Here is a 15,174-nt window from a genome sequence, read left to right on the forward strand (position 1 = left end):
ATGAGAGCAGGAGAGAAAAGACCAGAGAAATAATACTAACAAGCCAGATTAGCTCCAATGGAGAGCAGAAATGTGACACCATGTTGACCAGAGGAGACAAGAGATAGGACAGGAGGTGTGGAAACCTGCCCTGGACTGTTCGGGGCCTAAATAGTATCAGGATCAGTGGGCAGCGTCACAGGAAACTTGAGTGTTCAAGAATCAAGACTGACAGGTCCAGTAACCTATTGTTAGGCAAGCCTCTCACCTGGCAGCTGGCACTTCCCTTTCCTCCACCATGAAGGAAAGATGGTCCCAGTAAACCCCAATTCCTTATTGTCCACCATATGGCCAAGATGGAGCCAGGCAGACCCTGTCTCCTTACTTCAGTAAAACCAACTGGTTCATGAACATCCACTCATAACAATAAAAATAAGTTTATTTTTAACATATTTCATGCCAAAAATTGATAAGCAATTAACTCCACAGTAAAAGTTTATCTGAGATAAAAGGTAAATTCTTCAGAAGTCATGACAGAAATATACTGAGAACAAGTAGGGTTTTTTGGGGGTGGAGGTTTTTGAACTTTGGGCCTGAGCACTGTCCCTGAGCTCTTCAGCTATCACTCTAGCACTTGAGCCCCAGCACCACTTCTGGCTTTTTCTGTGTATGTGGTGCCCAGAAATTAAATCCAGGGCTTCACTTTTACTAGGAGAGCACTCTACTACTAGACAATGCTCCTAGCCCCAAAGTAGATACTTGAAAGTTTCATTGATTAATCATTCTTAGAAGTTTGCTGGAGCTAAAATATCATTGGTAAAGATCAGTGATGGTTAAAACATATATTAGATCCAAACAGTACAAGAGTGATGACTCAAAATTTGCATACCCAACGCTATGGACAGGGTATTGGAAATATAAACACAACTACAGAGTCATAAAATTTTATGACTCTATAGACAATTTTTATTACATAGATTAATATGTATCTATGATCTACAAACCCTCAGCATAATTTTAATTATATTCTAAAATCTAAGTACCAGTGATTGTATATAGAGATTCCCTTCTTGAATACCTGTTTGTTAAATACATCATTTGAAATATGATGTAAAAATCAATGTTAATAAATTCTTTAAATAAAAAAGCAGGGAAAAAATAAAACACATTTTATTTCATATGTGGACAATAGATTCAATTTATAAATACGTGGGGACATAGACACATTAACACAACATGGTATTTGCAAGGGAAAATTCAAATGGTGAATTTCGGATAAGTACTAACTCAATATCAAACAAAATGAATAAAGGGAAATTAGAACTTGTAAAGTTTAGGGAGGGAGGTAAATGGAGTTGGGTTGACAAATGAGGAGAGGTTAGGAGAGAGAATGAAGTCATACTACTCCATTCAAATACCATGAAAATAAAAAACTTGAGGGTAGTAGGGGGATTAGGAGGGTTGCAGGATAATGGTGAAAGCTGAGTGAAATCTATCAAGATGTGTTGTTCAGCTTTGTACATCCATTTGAAGTTGAGAATATGACTTTTTAAAAACCAAATAACTCCTGTGATTTTCCTCCTTTGAGGTAATAAAATTGCCTCTGCTCCTGTAAGAAGATAAATGTGGAATATGTAGCATGATGTGCCAGAATATCTAGTATTATATCCAAAGCAATACTTACAATTAATATTCATTATTAGCTAATTATTCATCTTCCCTTTCTATTTTTTCCCTCCACTTCCTTTCCCTTCCTTACCCTTCTCTTTCTGCTTAATCTTCCTGCCTTTGGTAATAAAAACTTCCCATTAATGCTTCCAATGTGAGGAAACTTGTCAATGATTTCATTAGTTTACTTTTGATCTATAGATATATCTCACGATAATATATTAATACATCACAGGAAAATATTAATACATGTTACTATAATTTTACTTGTATTTTACACAAATAGTACATCATGATAAACTCATGGCTTATCTGTTCTATCTGTTGTATTTTAGTGTCTGTTCAAATATTTTAATTAAGTTGAGTTATATAATTATTGATTCTGAGGTTTCGTCATAGTTTTGTAATTACTTTTCACAGCATGATTAATCACTGAATTTTCACATGATGTCGTAGCAGTCATCCCACAGTGACAAGGTCCTAATGCAGGCTACTAAGCAAGAAGTGGTCATGTTAGCTAGACGGATGGGGAAAACATTTTTCTGGTGGCAAATTATGTAAAAGTTATAACATATTAGCACAATGAAATTTCTAAAGAACCATAATCTGGCCATATGTTTATGATGAAGACATTAAATTCTTCTCTTTTTGGAGAAATACAATTCATTGCAATAGTAGTCAAATATGCCATAGATCAAGGAGTTTATTCTTTCTATGAAGTAATCACAGTTGGTCTATGTGTGTGTGCGCCAGTCCTAGGTTTGAAGTCAGGGCCTTGTTGGTGTCTCTGACCTTTTCAGGTCAAAGTTAATATTCTACCACTTGAGCCACAGTTCCACTAGTGGCTTTTTGATGGGTAATTAGAGATAATATTACAGACTTCTTTGCCTTGGCAATGCCGGTATCGGATTTCCCTTTATTGGTATCCTCATCAGTATTTTTTGGTGTTGTTGTTTTTCCAGTACTGGGGCTTGAATTCAGGGCCTGGGCACTGTCCCGAGACACTTTTTGCTCCAGGCTAGTGCCTTGCCACTTAGCCACAGCACTGCTTCCAGCTTTTTCTGAGTATGTGGTACTGAGGAATCAAACCCAGGGCTTCATGCACGCTAGGCTAGCACTCTACCACTAGGCTATGCTCCCGGCTCTCCTCATCAGTATTTAATGAATTATTATTACCATTTTTGTTTGATAAGAGCCATTCTCTTATAGAAATAAAAGCCATATATAATGTGTGGTTGTTGTCCTTAATGTACTGTTGTTTATCATCTCTTTTGCTGTCCCTTGGTTATCTCATATTGTTACAGTATCTTACCTTGTTATCTGATATATTATATATACGTTTATTTGGTTATTTGAAATAGGATAGGGAAACAGGGAAAACAAGATGAAGGGAGGGGGTGAAGGGAGGGAAATGGGAACCAAAATATGAGAAACGGTATCAATGTTTGTGAAGTAATGCACCTTCTATCTGGTGAATATAATGTAACCCTTCTATTAATTACAATAAAATAAATGTAAATAAAAGAGAGCCATTGGGACATGGTGGTTCCTCATTGTTTTTGCAGTTACCATGTCCCTAGGATGAATCATGAATGTTTTTATATATCTCTTGGCCATTTGCAGTTTATCCTTAAAGAGACATCTATCTAGATTTTATCTAATATTAGTTTGGCTAATATTTTGTTTGTAATATCATAATATGTTAGAAACTATGATACAGATAGAAAAACATTTATGGAGAAAGTACATATTCATTCAGATATATTCTTAAAATAACACATAAGAACATGAAAACAGCACCGAAAATGAGGTAGTGATATCACAATGTGCTTATTATACAACATAATGTATAATACTAAAACAAGATTAAATATTACCAGCTTCTAAAACATTATGTGTTAGTAGAACCACTTGTACAGTTAGTAACCACTCAGATGACAAATGTAAAAGAGAGTAATATAGTTCTTCTTTTCTGATTGTATATTCTTTGGAAATATTCTCTGTTTATTTCTGTAGGAAAATTTGAACATAATGTCACCATGTTCAATAATTTTTGATCCCTTTCCTCTGTCTTGATAGAGAACAATATCCTGAGATAACCTGCAAGGCCCCTTGAATCTCTTCACCTTGATATGGAATGATATTCCTTCCCCTGCTCTATTTGCCTATGCAGGCAATGACCCTGGTAAGGTTTTATTTCTCCAAGGATGAACTTGGGCTACCAATGATGAAAGTTTTGTAGATGGTGAGGGTCCTCAGGTGTGATGTTGCTATAAATGGAGACCCCTTAGCCTCACTCTAAAATTAGACAGAATCTACATCTTAACAAAAGGTCTAGGAAATTGTTTGGCATTGACTGTCTTGGCAATACACATCTTACTACTTTCCTCAAAGGACCGTCTTTCCTTCGCTACTTCTCTATCTCTTTTTAAGTTTATTGTCAGGGTTACAGTTACACACGTAAGATAGTGAGTACATTCTCCAACACTGTTACTCCTCTCAGGTTTTCCTCCTACTTTCTTTCCTCCCCAATCCCTCCTTCCCTCCCAATTCCTCCCCACCCCCCAGCAAGTTGTCAAGTTCATTTCCAACATATTGTCTTGTGAGTTACATTGGTTCACCCTTTGTCCTTTGTCTCATCATTTTGTTGTTCCCTTTTCCTTCCTTATTTCAAATAAACAGGTACTCAAATCACATACATTCCTCTAGTGACATTCCCTGCTAAAACTTTGCATAAGGATTCCACATAAAATGGGAGAGGTAGTTGACAGGGTAAACTTAAACTGTAGTTTGCCTGAGGAAGAAAACATCACTTTATGTTTTCTCAAGAAGGGGATCTACATAGTTGTTCTTATTAAAATCATGGACTATACGGCATGAAATTTTATATCAAACTGAACTCTCATAAACTGGTCAGAAATGTCACCTGTTGTGAGGAATATTGGCACAACAAGAGCTTGCACTTGTCAAAACCAGGTTTACCTATCAAGTTTTCGCATTGCTGTATCCTAATCTACAGACTGTCCTGAGGGATGCCTAAGTTTCCCATACACCGAGAGAAACCATCAATGCCCAGCCGAGGATCTTCTCCTACCCACAGGGAATCCCCAAGCTCTCTCAGGGGAATTTCAGATCTTCATCCTCCTTCTCTTGGCAAACACAGAGCCATACAATTGGTTGACTCTTACAACCAAAGCAAAATTATATAAATGAAAATTTCTGCAGTTTAGCAAATAAACCCTTCAAAATAAATCAGTATACAAAGAATTGTTTTCTGCATAATTTCACTCCTGTGTGATCATGTATTTTCTTTGAATTTGAAAAGTCTATCATTTCAAATAATCTCATCATTTCTTGGAAGGTATTGATAAAAGAAAATTATTTCCAATATTAATTACTATTTATAGTGTGTATAATTTATAAGGTTTTAAACTTAACTTATAGTAACATAAGAATTTGAGCACCAAATGTCAAAAATTGTCAAAGATAATGGAAAGTATAAATAATATTTATATTCTATTTTCATGTCTAAAATCTATATAATTGAATAGATGTAGGTTGAATTGTTTCCTGTGAAGAGTTGTTAAATGCTATTCTATTTAAAATAATTTTGTAAGTTCTGCGAAGTTTGGATGTTAAAGCCTTCAAAATAAAGTTTCAAGATTGATGGTATAGTTATTATTACTTAGAAAATATTTATGATGATCACAACATGAAACACATGGTGTAAAATCACACCTTTTAAATAAAACGTAAGGTCTACCAATTAAAAAGTAATTACTACCAGACTGACGATAATTTTCATGTATATTATCTCTTAATATAGCATAGACATGAATCACATAAAGTATTTCATTATATAGAGTGGCGCCTGTATAGAAATATATTGTTAACTATGTTATATGAACACATACAAATAATTGACTATTTTATATAAACCAATGCTAATTATGTATTTTTTTCCTTGTTAATCTCTCATACCCTCTTTCCCTCTTCTTTGGCTTCCCTTTCCTCCATTTATCCATCTATGACTCTGCTGTTATTACCTATTTCTCTTCTCCTGTGTTTTCTTCTGACTAGCCAATTGTCTCTTCATATTTGCAATTTTCTACCTTGATCAGCTTTCCCCATTCCATTCAGGTGCCCATCCTACTCTGGTAAAAATTTTCTAACTTAAATGGTATTAGGCTTTCAGGTGATGCATACAGTTCTCCATTTCAGAAATCTCCCTGCACCATTCCACAGGCTCTGTACCACCTGCTTCCCATTCACATCCTGTTCCTGTGTCTTAGGTCTATTACACAAAAGAAAGTGTTGTCACTAAAGCCTCCAAAAATTCCCTAGTTTCCACACTCAGTATTCTGTAGTCACCTTTTCTCTTCCTAGAACATTTAATTGTGTATTTGGCAATGCATTACATTTTGTCATTCTTAGGTTTTTTTCTTATTTTCATGTCAACAATATTTAGCTTCTTTGTTTTTCTCTAATCACTATACTCTGTTGATTTATTGTTGCATTCCTTGTCAGCCCCTGGACACACAGGACTTTCAATTTCAATTGGAAATGAGTTTAACAAAGGGAAATTCCAACATAGAAATATGGAAGCCATTTAAGCATATTAGGGAAAGAAGGAATGAAGTCATACAGTGAACAGCCAAAAATCACCTCCCAAAACTGGATAGAGGAGTGTGGGTGTGACAGCTGTTGATCTTGTGAAGGTGCAGTTCACACTGGAATGTCATTGGTGTAAATGTAAGACACAGGTGCTCAGGTCTTGGTATTTTTGTTCTTTTCACTTTATCAGTTTAAAACATTTCCTGTCCACATGCATTTATCTGCATTTCTGCACATCCAATGCTTGCAGTGATAAGTGTAAAAGTAAAATCATCTCTGTTGCCAATAGCCATGCAGTCTTAAAAGATCAAGTGTTGATGATGTAATTAATAGTAGACACACATCCTCCTTTTTTTCAATGTAACTTCCATGCTTTTGAAGTTGCGTTCTTATTTTTCAATGTGTAGTTTCCAAAAGAAATGTTATCCACAACTATGTCTGTAAATACTATTAGGCCCCCTTATTATTAATATTACTCAGAAGATGTCCCATCAGGAAGTACATCTTGGTATAATGTTCCATTGATCTTTATAATATAATTTGCCAGTGCATCCAAGTCCCCAATCAGAAAATTTTGAGGCCAGAACTTTCTATTTTACAGAATGTTCTGCCATGTTATGTCTCTAAACACCTGAGGGCTCTACCCTCTGAAAACTTTAGAATAAATTCCTTTATTAACCTCATCCTATTCAAATATATTTGTGGTGGACCTGTGGCTTGAGTTCAGGGCTTGGGCACTATCCCTGAGATTTTTTGCTCAGAGCTAGTGCTCTACCACTTGAGCCAAAACTCTTCTAGCTTTCTGGTGGTAAATTGGAAATAAAAGTCTCATGAACTTTTCTGTTTGTGCTACCGTCAAACCATGATCCTCAGATCTCAGCTCCTAAGTAGCTAGGATTACAGGCATCAGACACTAATGCCCAAGTTCTACCCAAATTTTAATATTCTTGGAAGCATTTTTAAAAAGCATATTTATATGATCATACTTTTTCAGTAATTCAATCATAAAATTGAAATAACTGCTCTTTTAAGCACTTCAATTCATCCAAATATTTTCCATTCCTATGGTGAATGAAAGAAAATTAAATGGCTATTCTGGTAGAATTATGAATTATAATAACTCCTCTCCTCCATGATTCCATTCATCAATCCTAGTGATGGTTCTTTCACATTTCTTGCATTTTCCTTTAGAGAACATCCTGTGGTCATGGAAAAGGAAAATGCAACATTGCTGACGGACTTTGTTCTCACAGGACTTACAGATCGGCAAGAGCTTCGGGTCCCACTGTTCCTGGTGTTCTTGGTAATCTATCTCATCACCCTTGTGGGGAACGTTGGCTTGATTATCCTCATCTGGAAGAGCCCTCACCTGCACATCCCCATGTATTTCTTCCTTGGGAGTTTAGCTTTTGTGGATGCTTGGATATCATCCACGGTGACTCCAAATATGCTGGTGAACTTATTAGCAACAAGGAAGATGATAACACTTTCGGAATGCATGACGCAGTTTTTTGCCTTTGCATTTGGTGGAACTACAGAATGCTTTCTCTTAGGAGCAATGGGGTTTGATCGCTATGTAGCCATATGTAAACCTTTACGCTATCCAGTGATTATGACCACTAGGTTATGCTTGAGGCTATTGGTTTTGTCATTTGTGGGAGGCTTTCTTCATTCCTTGTTTCATGTGGGATTTTTATTTCGGTTAACCTTCTGTAATTCCAATATAATACATCATTTTTATTGTGATATAATGCCTTTGTACAGCATTTCCTGTACTGATCCTTTCATTAATTTGCTGCTGGTATTTATTTTTTCTGGTACAATTCAAGTATTCACTATTGTAACAGTTCTGATCTCTTATTCGCTAGTGCTGTTTACAATTTTAAAGAAGAAGTCCATGAAAGGCCTGCGGAAAGCCTTCTCCACCTGTGGAGCTCATCTCTTATCTGTGTCTCTGTATTATGGCCCTCTTCTGTTCATGTATGTGCTTCCCGCCTCCCAACAAGGAGATAGTCATGGTATGATGGACTCTTTATTTTACACTGTCATAATTCCAGTGTTAAATCCCCTTATCTACAGTCTGAGGAACAAACAAGTCATAAATTCACTGACTAAAATATTAAGCAGAAAAGTATAGGTCACAGCATATTATATACTTTCCATTTATTGTGAAGTAATCACACAATTTTCCACTTAGACATGACTTTTATGAAAAACTTCAAAGCCAGTATCGTTTTCCGGCATGTTTAATTCTAATTAAGTTAATAATTTAAGCATTTTAATGACTTTAAGTAATAGTCAAAATAGAATCCTTAAGATTTTGGTTTCTTTAATTTAAAATATCTGACCTGTATTCTAATGTGATTTTTTGAAATGAACTAAGTAGTGAAATAGTGTTTTAATCTTTACGATATCTTAGGTGATACTATTATTCAGCTGATAACTGTATGAGTTGGATAGTCCTGCTTCATTATCTCAGTTGTGTGAGTCACTTTGTGTCTGTGGGAAAAGCTCACAATTCAGGAAATCTACTAGTCCTTTAGCCTCCCCCCGCCCCCACTTTTTGTTGCTGGAAATGATTGAACTCTTTGGTGTAAAAATTTAGTTCTCAGATCAATAAAGAAACAAATAGAAGCAAGATTGTGGAAATAAAAACAAAAGGTAGAATCAAGGCCTTAGAAGACACTCTTTTATTAATGTGTTCTGTGAGGAGTGAAGAAAGGTGGCTTGCCATATTCAGCTTTTGTGTTATACTAATCTAAGTGAAAGACTTGATCTTTTGGGACACCTAACAAATAAGAACTAATAACTTACGATGGATACTAAGAGGCAAAGTAGCAGAATAGAAAGGGAAAGCTGTCTATCTTTGATTAGTTAAAAAACGGAATCAAGTAAGGACACAGCATAAATAATACCTCAATTTAAGTTATACCTTAATATATTAATAATACATTAATTAGAATATGCTATTGAAAACAAGTAGCATTAAACACATATTACCTCATATCTCACACTAAGCAATGTTAAGATAAAAATGCCACACTGCCCAGAGAGTTGTGATGGGTAACAGTCCAGTGTTTCTCTACCCACTAGCTTTCTGCATATTCTTTACTTTCTAGATCTGCTGAAGAGCTTTATCTTGTGTGATTGCTGTTCTTAAAGTATCATGTTATTTCTCTTCTCTTATTTTGCCCTTTGGTTAATCTCACATTGTTACTGTGTCTGACTAATTACCTGTATATTGAATACATGTTTATTTGAAATAGCAAAGGGAAGGGGAAAAAACAAGTTGATTGTGAAGGGCTTGGGGGAGGGGAATGGGACAAAGACATGAGAAAGGGGTATCAATGTTTGAGAAGTAACACACCTACCACCTGGCAAGTGTAACTGTAACCCCTCTATACATTACCCTAACAATAAAAAATAAAATAAACAAAAATGAAAATAAAAAAGAGTCAATGACTGTGTCTGATTTGTTCAACAGTGAAACTTCTTGTGCATTTCTACTAACATTTATCAGAATCATTGAAAAAGTGTAGTTTCTTCTTTAACTCATACTGTCTTCTCTCCAAATTCTAGACTTTTCTTCTTATATAAAATTTTGGTTTACTCATATTCTTCAATAATGTTTACAGTTACTATTATTATCAGATTATGTAAATGTATAGATGTGCATTTTTTATTGTCTGAGTAGTAGATGGAGGGGTTATAGTTACATTCATCAACTAGTGGGCACATAACTTCTTTAACATTGACCCCTCTTCCCATGCTTTTCTTCCACTTCCCCTCTGCCCATTCCTTCCCAATATATGTTCAGTATATGTATCTTGATGAATTTTTCCAAATATACCTGTGAATATATGGACACATACATTTATTAGTGTCAGTATAGATCATTTGGTATGCATATATAACCTACATTCATTTATTTGCTGAAATATTTGAGGTTTTTCTATAAAGAAAAAAAACCTTCATTTCTTCTCAGAATGTTTTGCTTTATATTTCTCATGGACTATGTTACTATTCTCCGGTTTTGCTCATATAGTTCTCTCCTCAGAACCCTTTGTACTGGAATACATCTCTTCACATCTACATTTTAATGGTACTGTTTTACAAGGTCTATTGCAAATGCTTCTTATTTCTCAAAGAGTGCATTTCTCTCAAAATATTAAGAGATTAGTATCAGTATGTATTTAAGTATAAGATTGGCCCTTAAATATTTGGCAAGAAAGTGATGGCCCAATCTTTCAAAACTGGACAAAGATTTGAAGACTCCATTGACTTAAGATATATACGCATGTCAAATAACAACATATGTATGCTTACATATATGTACACATACAAGTGACAGGAATATATACACATACATATGTATATAACATGTGAACATTAAACATACGAACAGTTAAAATTAAAATATAACAGCATATATATGTACTAGATATCATTAGTAATCAGGTAAATGCAAAAACTGAATGTGTTGCCATAAAGTTCCATTTACATTGATAAATTTAAAAGGAATAGCCTTACTACAAGCAATAAGAGAACATTTTATTCAAAAATAGCATACACAGCAAGACACAATCAAACAAAATTGAGTAGAGCAGATGAGTACCATCTCCTGGTTAGGTGAGATACCACCTTCACACATTGTATCATTTACTCCACATCGCGTGAGTATATGCAGTGATTCCACATATAAATAATATTCTTTTCTACATATGTTTATTTCTCTTGCAAAAGGAAGTCCACTTTCTAAGGAAGGTACATAAATGAATATCTGTTCTGAAAAATAGGTTCTATGATTTCTTCTTTCCTTCCCAATAAGGGTTACATTAAAAAAAAAACAAGTAAACACTTTAGTGGATAGGTAGTCATGGTATGATTCAATGTCAAATCCAATTGACTCAATAAGCATTTCCAATAAATGTTTATTGAAAAGTTACATGATATTGTCTTATTAAAAATTACACATGGTTTTCCTCCAATTTGTAACTACACTGTTACAAAATTTCTGACATTAACTTGACCTCCAGTGTAAAATTTCTCATGTAGCATCCCTGGTTACAACTGATTCCTCCCTACTTCTCTCTCTGCAGGCAAATCAGCCTTGCAATAAAGGCAACTTGTAATTAACCTATTTATTAAGGCAAGTGACTATATTTATCACTTGTTAGAATAGAATCTCTATTTTTTTTTACAAGATCTCCATGAAATTTAGAGACATTGCATCCTGGGATCTTAGGTACAGACCACCTACCTTCAGTTCCATTTTACTTGTTCTTCCTTTGCTCCTCCACATTTGGTTAGAAAAATTTCTCATAAGATTTCATTTAACCGGTCTGGAGTTTGAATTACAATGTCCCAGATAACCTCATTCAGGTTTTGTTCCTGAAGCTGTATCTTTGGCTTTATTACACTCACATTTAAAGCCATACAAACAAAAATCCATGAAAAATAATATCATATACAGAAATAAGGTTTACTTAAATATGTCAGAAGCGTCACTTGTTATGGAAAATGGCTGTGCATGGCAGCATCAATTGTGAAAATAGATCTACCTATAGTGACTTCATGTTTAAAATTCTACACTCTGAAAAGGCATGTGGAACAATTTGAAGTTCTCCTTATTGTTCTCCATATCACGATAATGTCCTGATTATCTAAATAGATAATGCCCAGTAAAGGTTTTGCTATGCTCTGCAAAGAATGCTTTGTCTCTCAAGCTTTGTCTCAGCTTTGCCACTTCTCTGTCTTTTGGCCAGAACATGTAGTTAGACTGATTTGCAAGCATATTTACATGACATCTTTTCTCCAGAAGGCAAAGTAATCAGAGGAATCAGTGTAAGAATTCTTACCTATATTTGTGATTTTTTTGTGTTACAAATATACTTTCTCTACAAATTGACTTTACAAAGTCAGTTAATATAAATATTTCTCAAATTTTTAAAGGTATAAGTAAGAGATTAAATTATTTTTATGATATTCATCATCCTTTATCTTAAAAGTAAATTTTTTTGCTAATACATAGTAACTTAATAATGGCTTAAAATGCCCTAATATATAAGTAATAATGGAAATTATTAGTGAATTATATTTATATTTTATTTCCATGACTAAAATGGAGACAAAATAGTTAAGAATTATATTTTCCCTTAAATTAGATTATATCATTTTTTAACCTAACTGCAATATCTTATAAGCTAACTTTTGAAGGACATACTTATTGTCTTAAAACTTCATTTAAGCAATCATAAATTTAAATTTATTTAGGATACATCTCCATTGATTTTTGATAAGAAGATCCAAATGAAGATTAAAATTCTGATTGGATTTTAAGGTAGTCAAATATTTAGTCCTCTGTTCTATGACACATTTGATAATAATTTGATCATTCAAACACACATATACTATACATACCTGTATATAATAAGAAATGAACAAAAAATTCTCTACTGATTTGTTTAGCATATATGACTTAAAATTATGAACAAACAGGATCTGAGAGTTTATACCATTTCATAATTTAGAATATATGGAAATAAAGCTTGAGTTTGCTGCTAAACATTATTCCATTAAAGGACAAATGGATATAAAAATAGTCTCAAAAGCTTTGACCCAAGAAAATTTAAAATAAGATAAATGCGTGTGTGTGTGTGTGTGTGTGTGTGTGGGTGGGTGTGTGTGTGTGCGTGTGTGTTGTATGAATGGAGAGAATATTATTCAAAGACAATAGATTTACAAATCAGATGACAGAGATTAAGTTAAAAATCTGAGACAATGCCACTAGAAAAAGAAAAAGAAGACCTTTTCTAACCTAGATTTTTTTGCAAAGGCTGCTGCTCTACTACTTGAGATACAGCTTCATTTCTGGCTTTTTGGTATGCAATAGGAGATTAAGAATCTCAAAGGATATGCTGTTCAGGCTGGTGACAAACTATGATGCCCATATCGCAGCCTCTTGAGTAACTAATACAGAAGGAAGCCGCCAGTGTTGGTTCTTCTCTTTTCTTCTTTTCTTTATTTTCTCTTTTTTTCTTTGGTGGGTCATGGGGCTTGAATTCTGGGCCTGGGTGCTGACCTTGAGCTCTTCAGCTCAAGGCTACTACCCTACCATTGAGCCACAGCCCCACTTCACATTTTCTAGTGATTAACTGGGGATAAGAGTCTCACAGTCTTTAGTGCCCAGGCTGGCTCTGAGCCATGATCCTCAGATCTCAGCCTCTTGAGTAGCTACGATTACAAGCATGTGCCACTGTGCCCAGCTATTTTGGCTATTATTAACTACTAAAAACTACTTTTGGCTTGGCAGCTTGCTTTATCACTGCAGTCTTGGGATATGGAAGCCAAGTTCACTTGTTCTTTTTCAGTCTTGACTATATTTTTGTACTGCGAGAAATCAAAATGGATTCCAATCAAAATGGAAAGTAAGTCTTCCCCACGTTCAACTTCCATTTTGAAGAATAATAAATAAAACAAACATAGAAAAACATGTAGTGTCCTCAAATATATCACAATTTCCCTACTGTACCTTAGAGCACTCAAAACTTCATGTATCACCTAAGATGCCCTCATACTTAAAATTTAGTCAACTTTGGTGGGACCACTGCATATAACCACACAGTCACCGCTGCACCTTGTGTCTTTCAAGCTTCATCTGAAGTTGTGGATCACCTGCTCTGAGAGAGGTGCTGCCTTTGCAGAACTGTTTCATGTACCCCTCACAATTGATGTTCTGCTCCCGGGGAAAACTCACAGTGTACCCTGGGAAAGAGGACGCCTTGGCACGTACCCCTCCCACTCCCTTCTGCACTCTGACAAATGCTGGAGCTAAGGTTATGCACTGACTCCTAAGAAAATGCCAGGGCAAGTCACTTTGTGGATTGATTCCATATGTTAAGTATGTTAAATAATACTTAATGAATATGGTTGTCCTGGTAGCTTTATTATGGCTTTATTATTGTGAGCATTTGGGTAAATGACCAGGAGTGGGATCGCTGGGTCATAGAGGAGCTCCATGCTTAGTTTGTGAGGAACCTCCATACACACTATGTTGGAAATGAATATAAAAACTTGAGTAGGGGAGGGAAAAAAAGGGGAGGGAAAGGGGGAGAAAATAGGATGGGGTAAACACTGTTTGAAAAGAAATGTACTCATTACCTTAAGTAATTATAACTTTTGTACATCATCTTCACAATAAAATAAAAATTTCAAAAGTCCCTCCACTTATCTCCCCATATTAAATGCAGCCACGAATGGCCTAATCTGCTATGCCCTGCTTCCTAGGATAGCAAGGCCCAGCACTGCCAGAGGAATTGGTACCTAGGCTGAGCTCAGCAGCAACATGTCATTGAATGCTACCTTGTATCCCAAGGAAACAGAGCATTGTTTGTATCGAGAATACTGCTTAAAAGGAACACAGTTCCTCAACTCCTCAGAGCTAGGCTCTTCCTTCAGATATTAAGGTGCTGAAATACTGTCTTCCTGGGAAGTAGAATTATCACTGGAATGTTTCTTGTCCCCAAGGGTCCAAGTAATATTTTGGCTCGGCCATTTCAACCTCCTTGTAACCATTGCCCCTAGCTCCAGATTTAGGATACCACTATGTTCCACAACCTCAGGGTTCAGTTACCAGTTGTTCTGTTCAAAATTGTATAGAACTCTAGGATATGGAAACAAGAAGTTTATCATTGTGGTTGTTGATTTTTTACTATGTGAAGTTATTTCTTTCTTTCTCTGTTCTTTTTCTTTCTTTTTTCCTGCATATATATATATATATACACATTTATTTGTTTATTTGAATTAGGGAAGGGAAGGGAAACAACAAGATGAGACAAAGGACTAGAGTGAACCAATGTAACAAAGATATTCATATTCACAAGACAATATGTTGGAAATGAACTTTACAGATCA

General features: G+C 35.1%; 1 protein-coding gene across 1 annotated transcript; it reads left to right on the forward strand.

Moving 5' to 3' along the window:
- The first annotated feature begins 7,468 nt into the window (after window positions 1-7,468).
- LOC150069470 (olfactory receptor 5H18-like) lies at window positions 7,469-8,398 on the forward strand. Its single transcript, XM_090332777.1, has one exon. It carries the CDS (start codon window positions 7,469-7,471, stop codon window positions 8,396-8,398), a length of 930 nt encoding a protein of 309 aa, XP_090188903.1.
- Window positions 8,399-15,174: the final 6,776 nt, after the last annotated feature.

The sequence above is a fragment of the Megascapheus bottae genome, chromosome 1, assembly GCF_031878675.1.
Source record: "Megascapheus bottae isolate mThoBot1 chromosome 1, mThoBot2.hap1, whole genome shotgun sequence".
NCBI classification, from domain to species: domain Eukaryota; kingdom Metazoa; phylum Chordata; class Mammalia; order Rodentia; family Geomyidae; genus Megascapheus; species Megascapheus bottae.

What these genes read in the sequence shown, in the direction of transcription:
- LOC150069470 (XM_090332777.1), top strand. Translation starts at nt 7,469, where the DNA reads ATGGAAAAGGAAAATGCAACATTGCTGACGGACTTTGTTCTCACAGGA.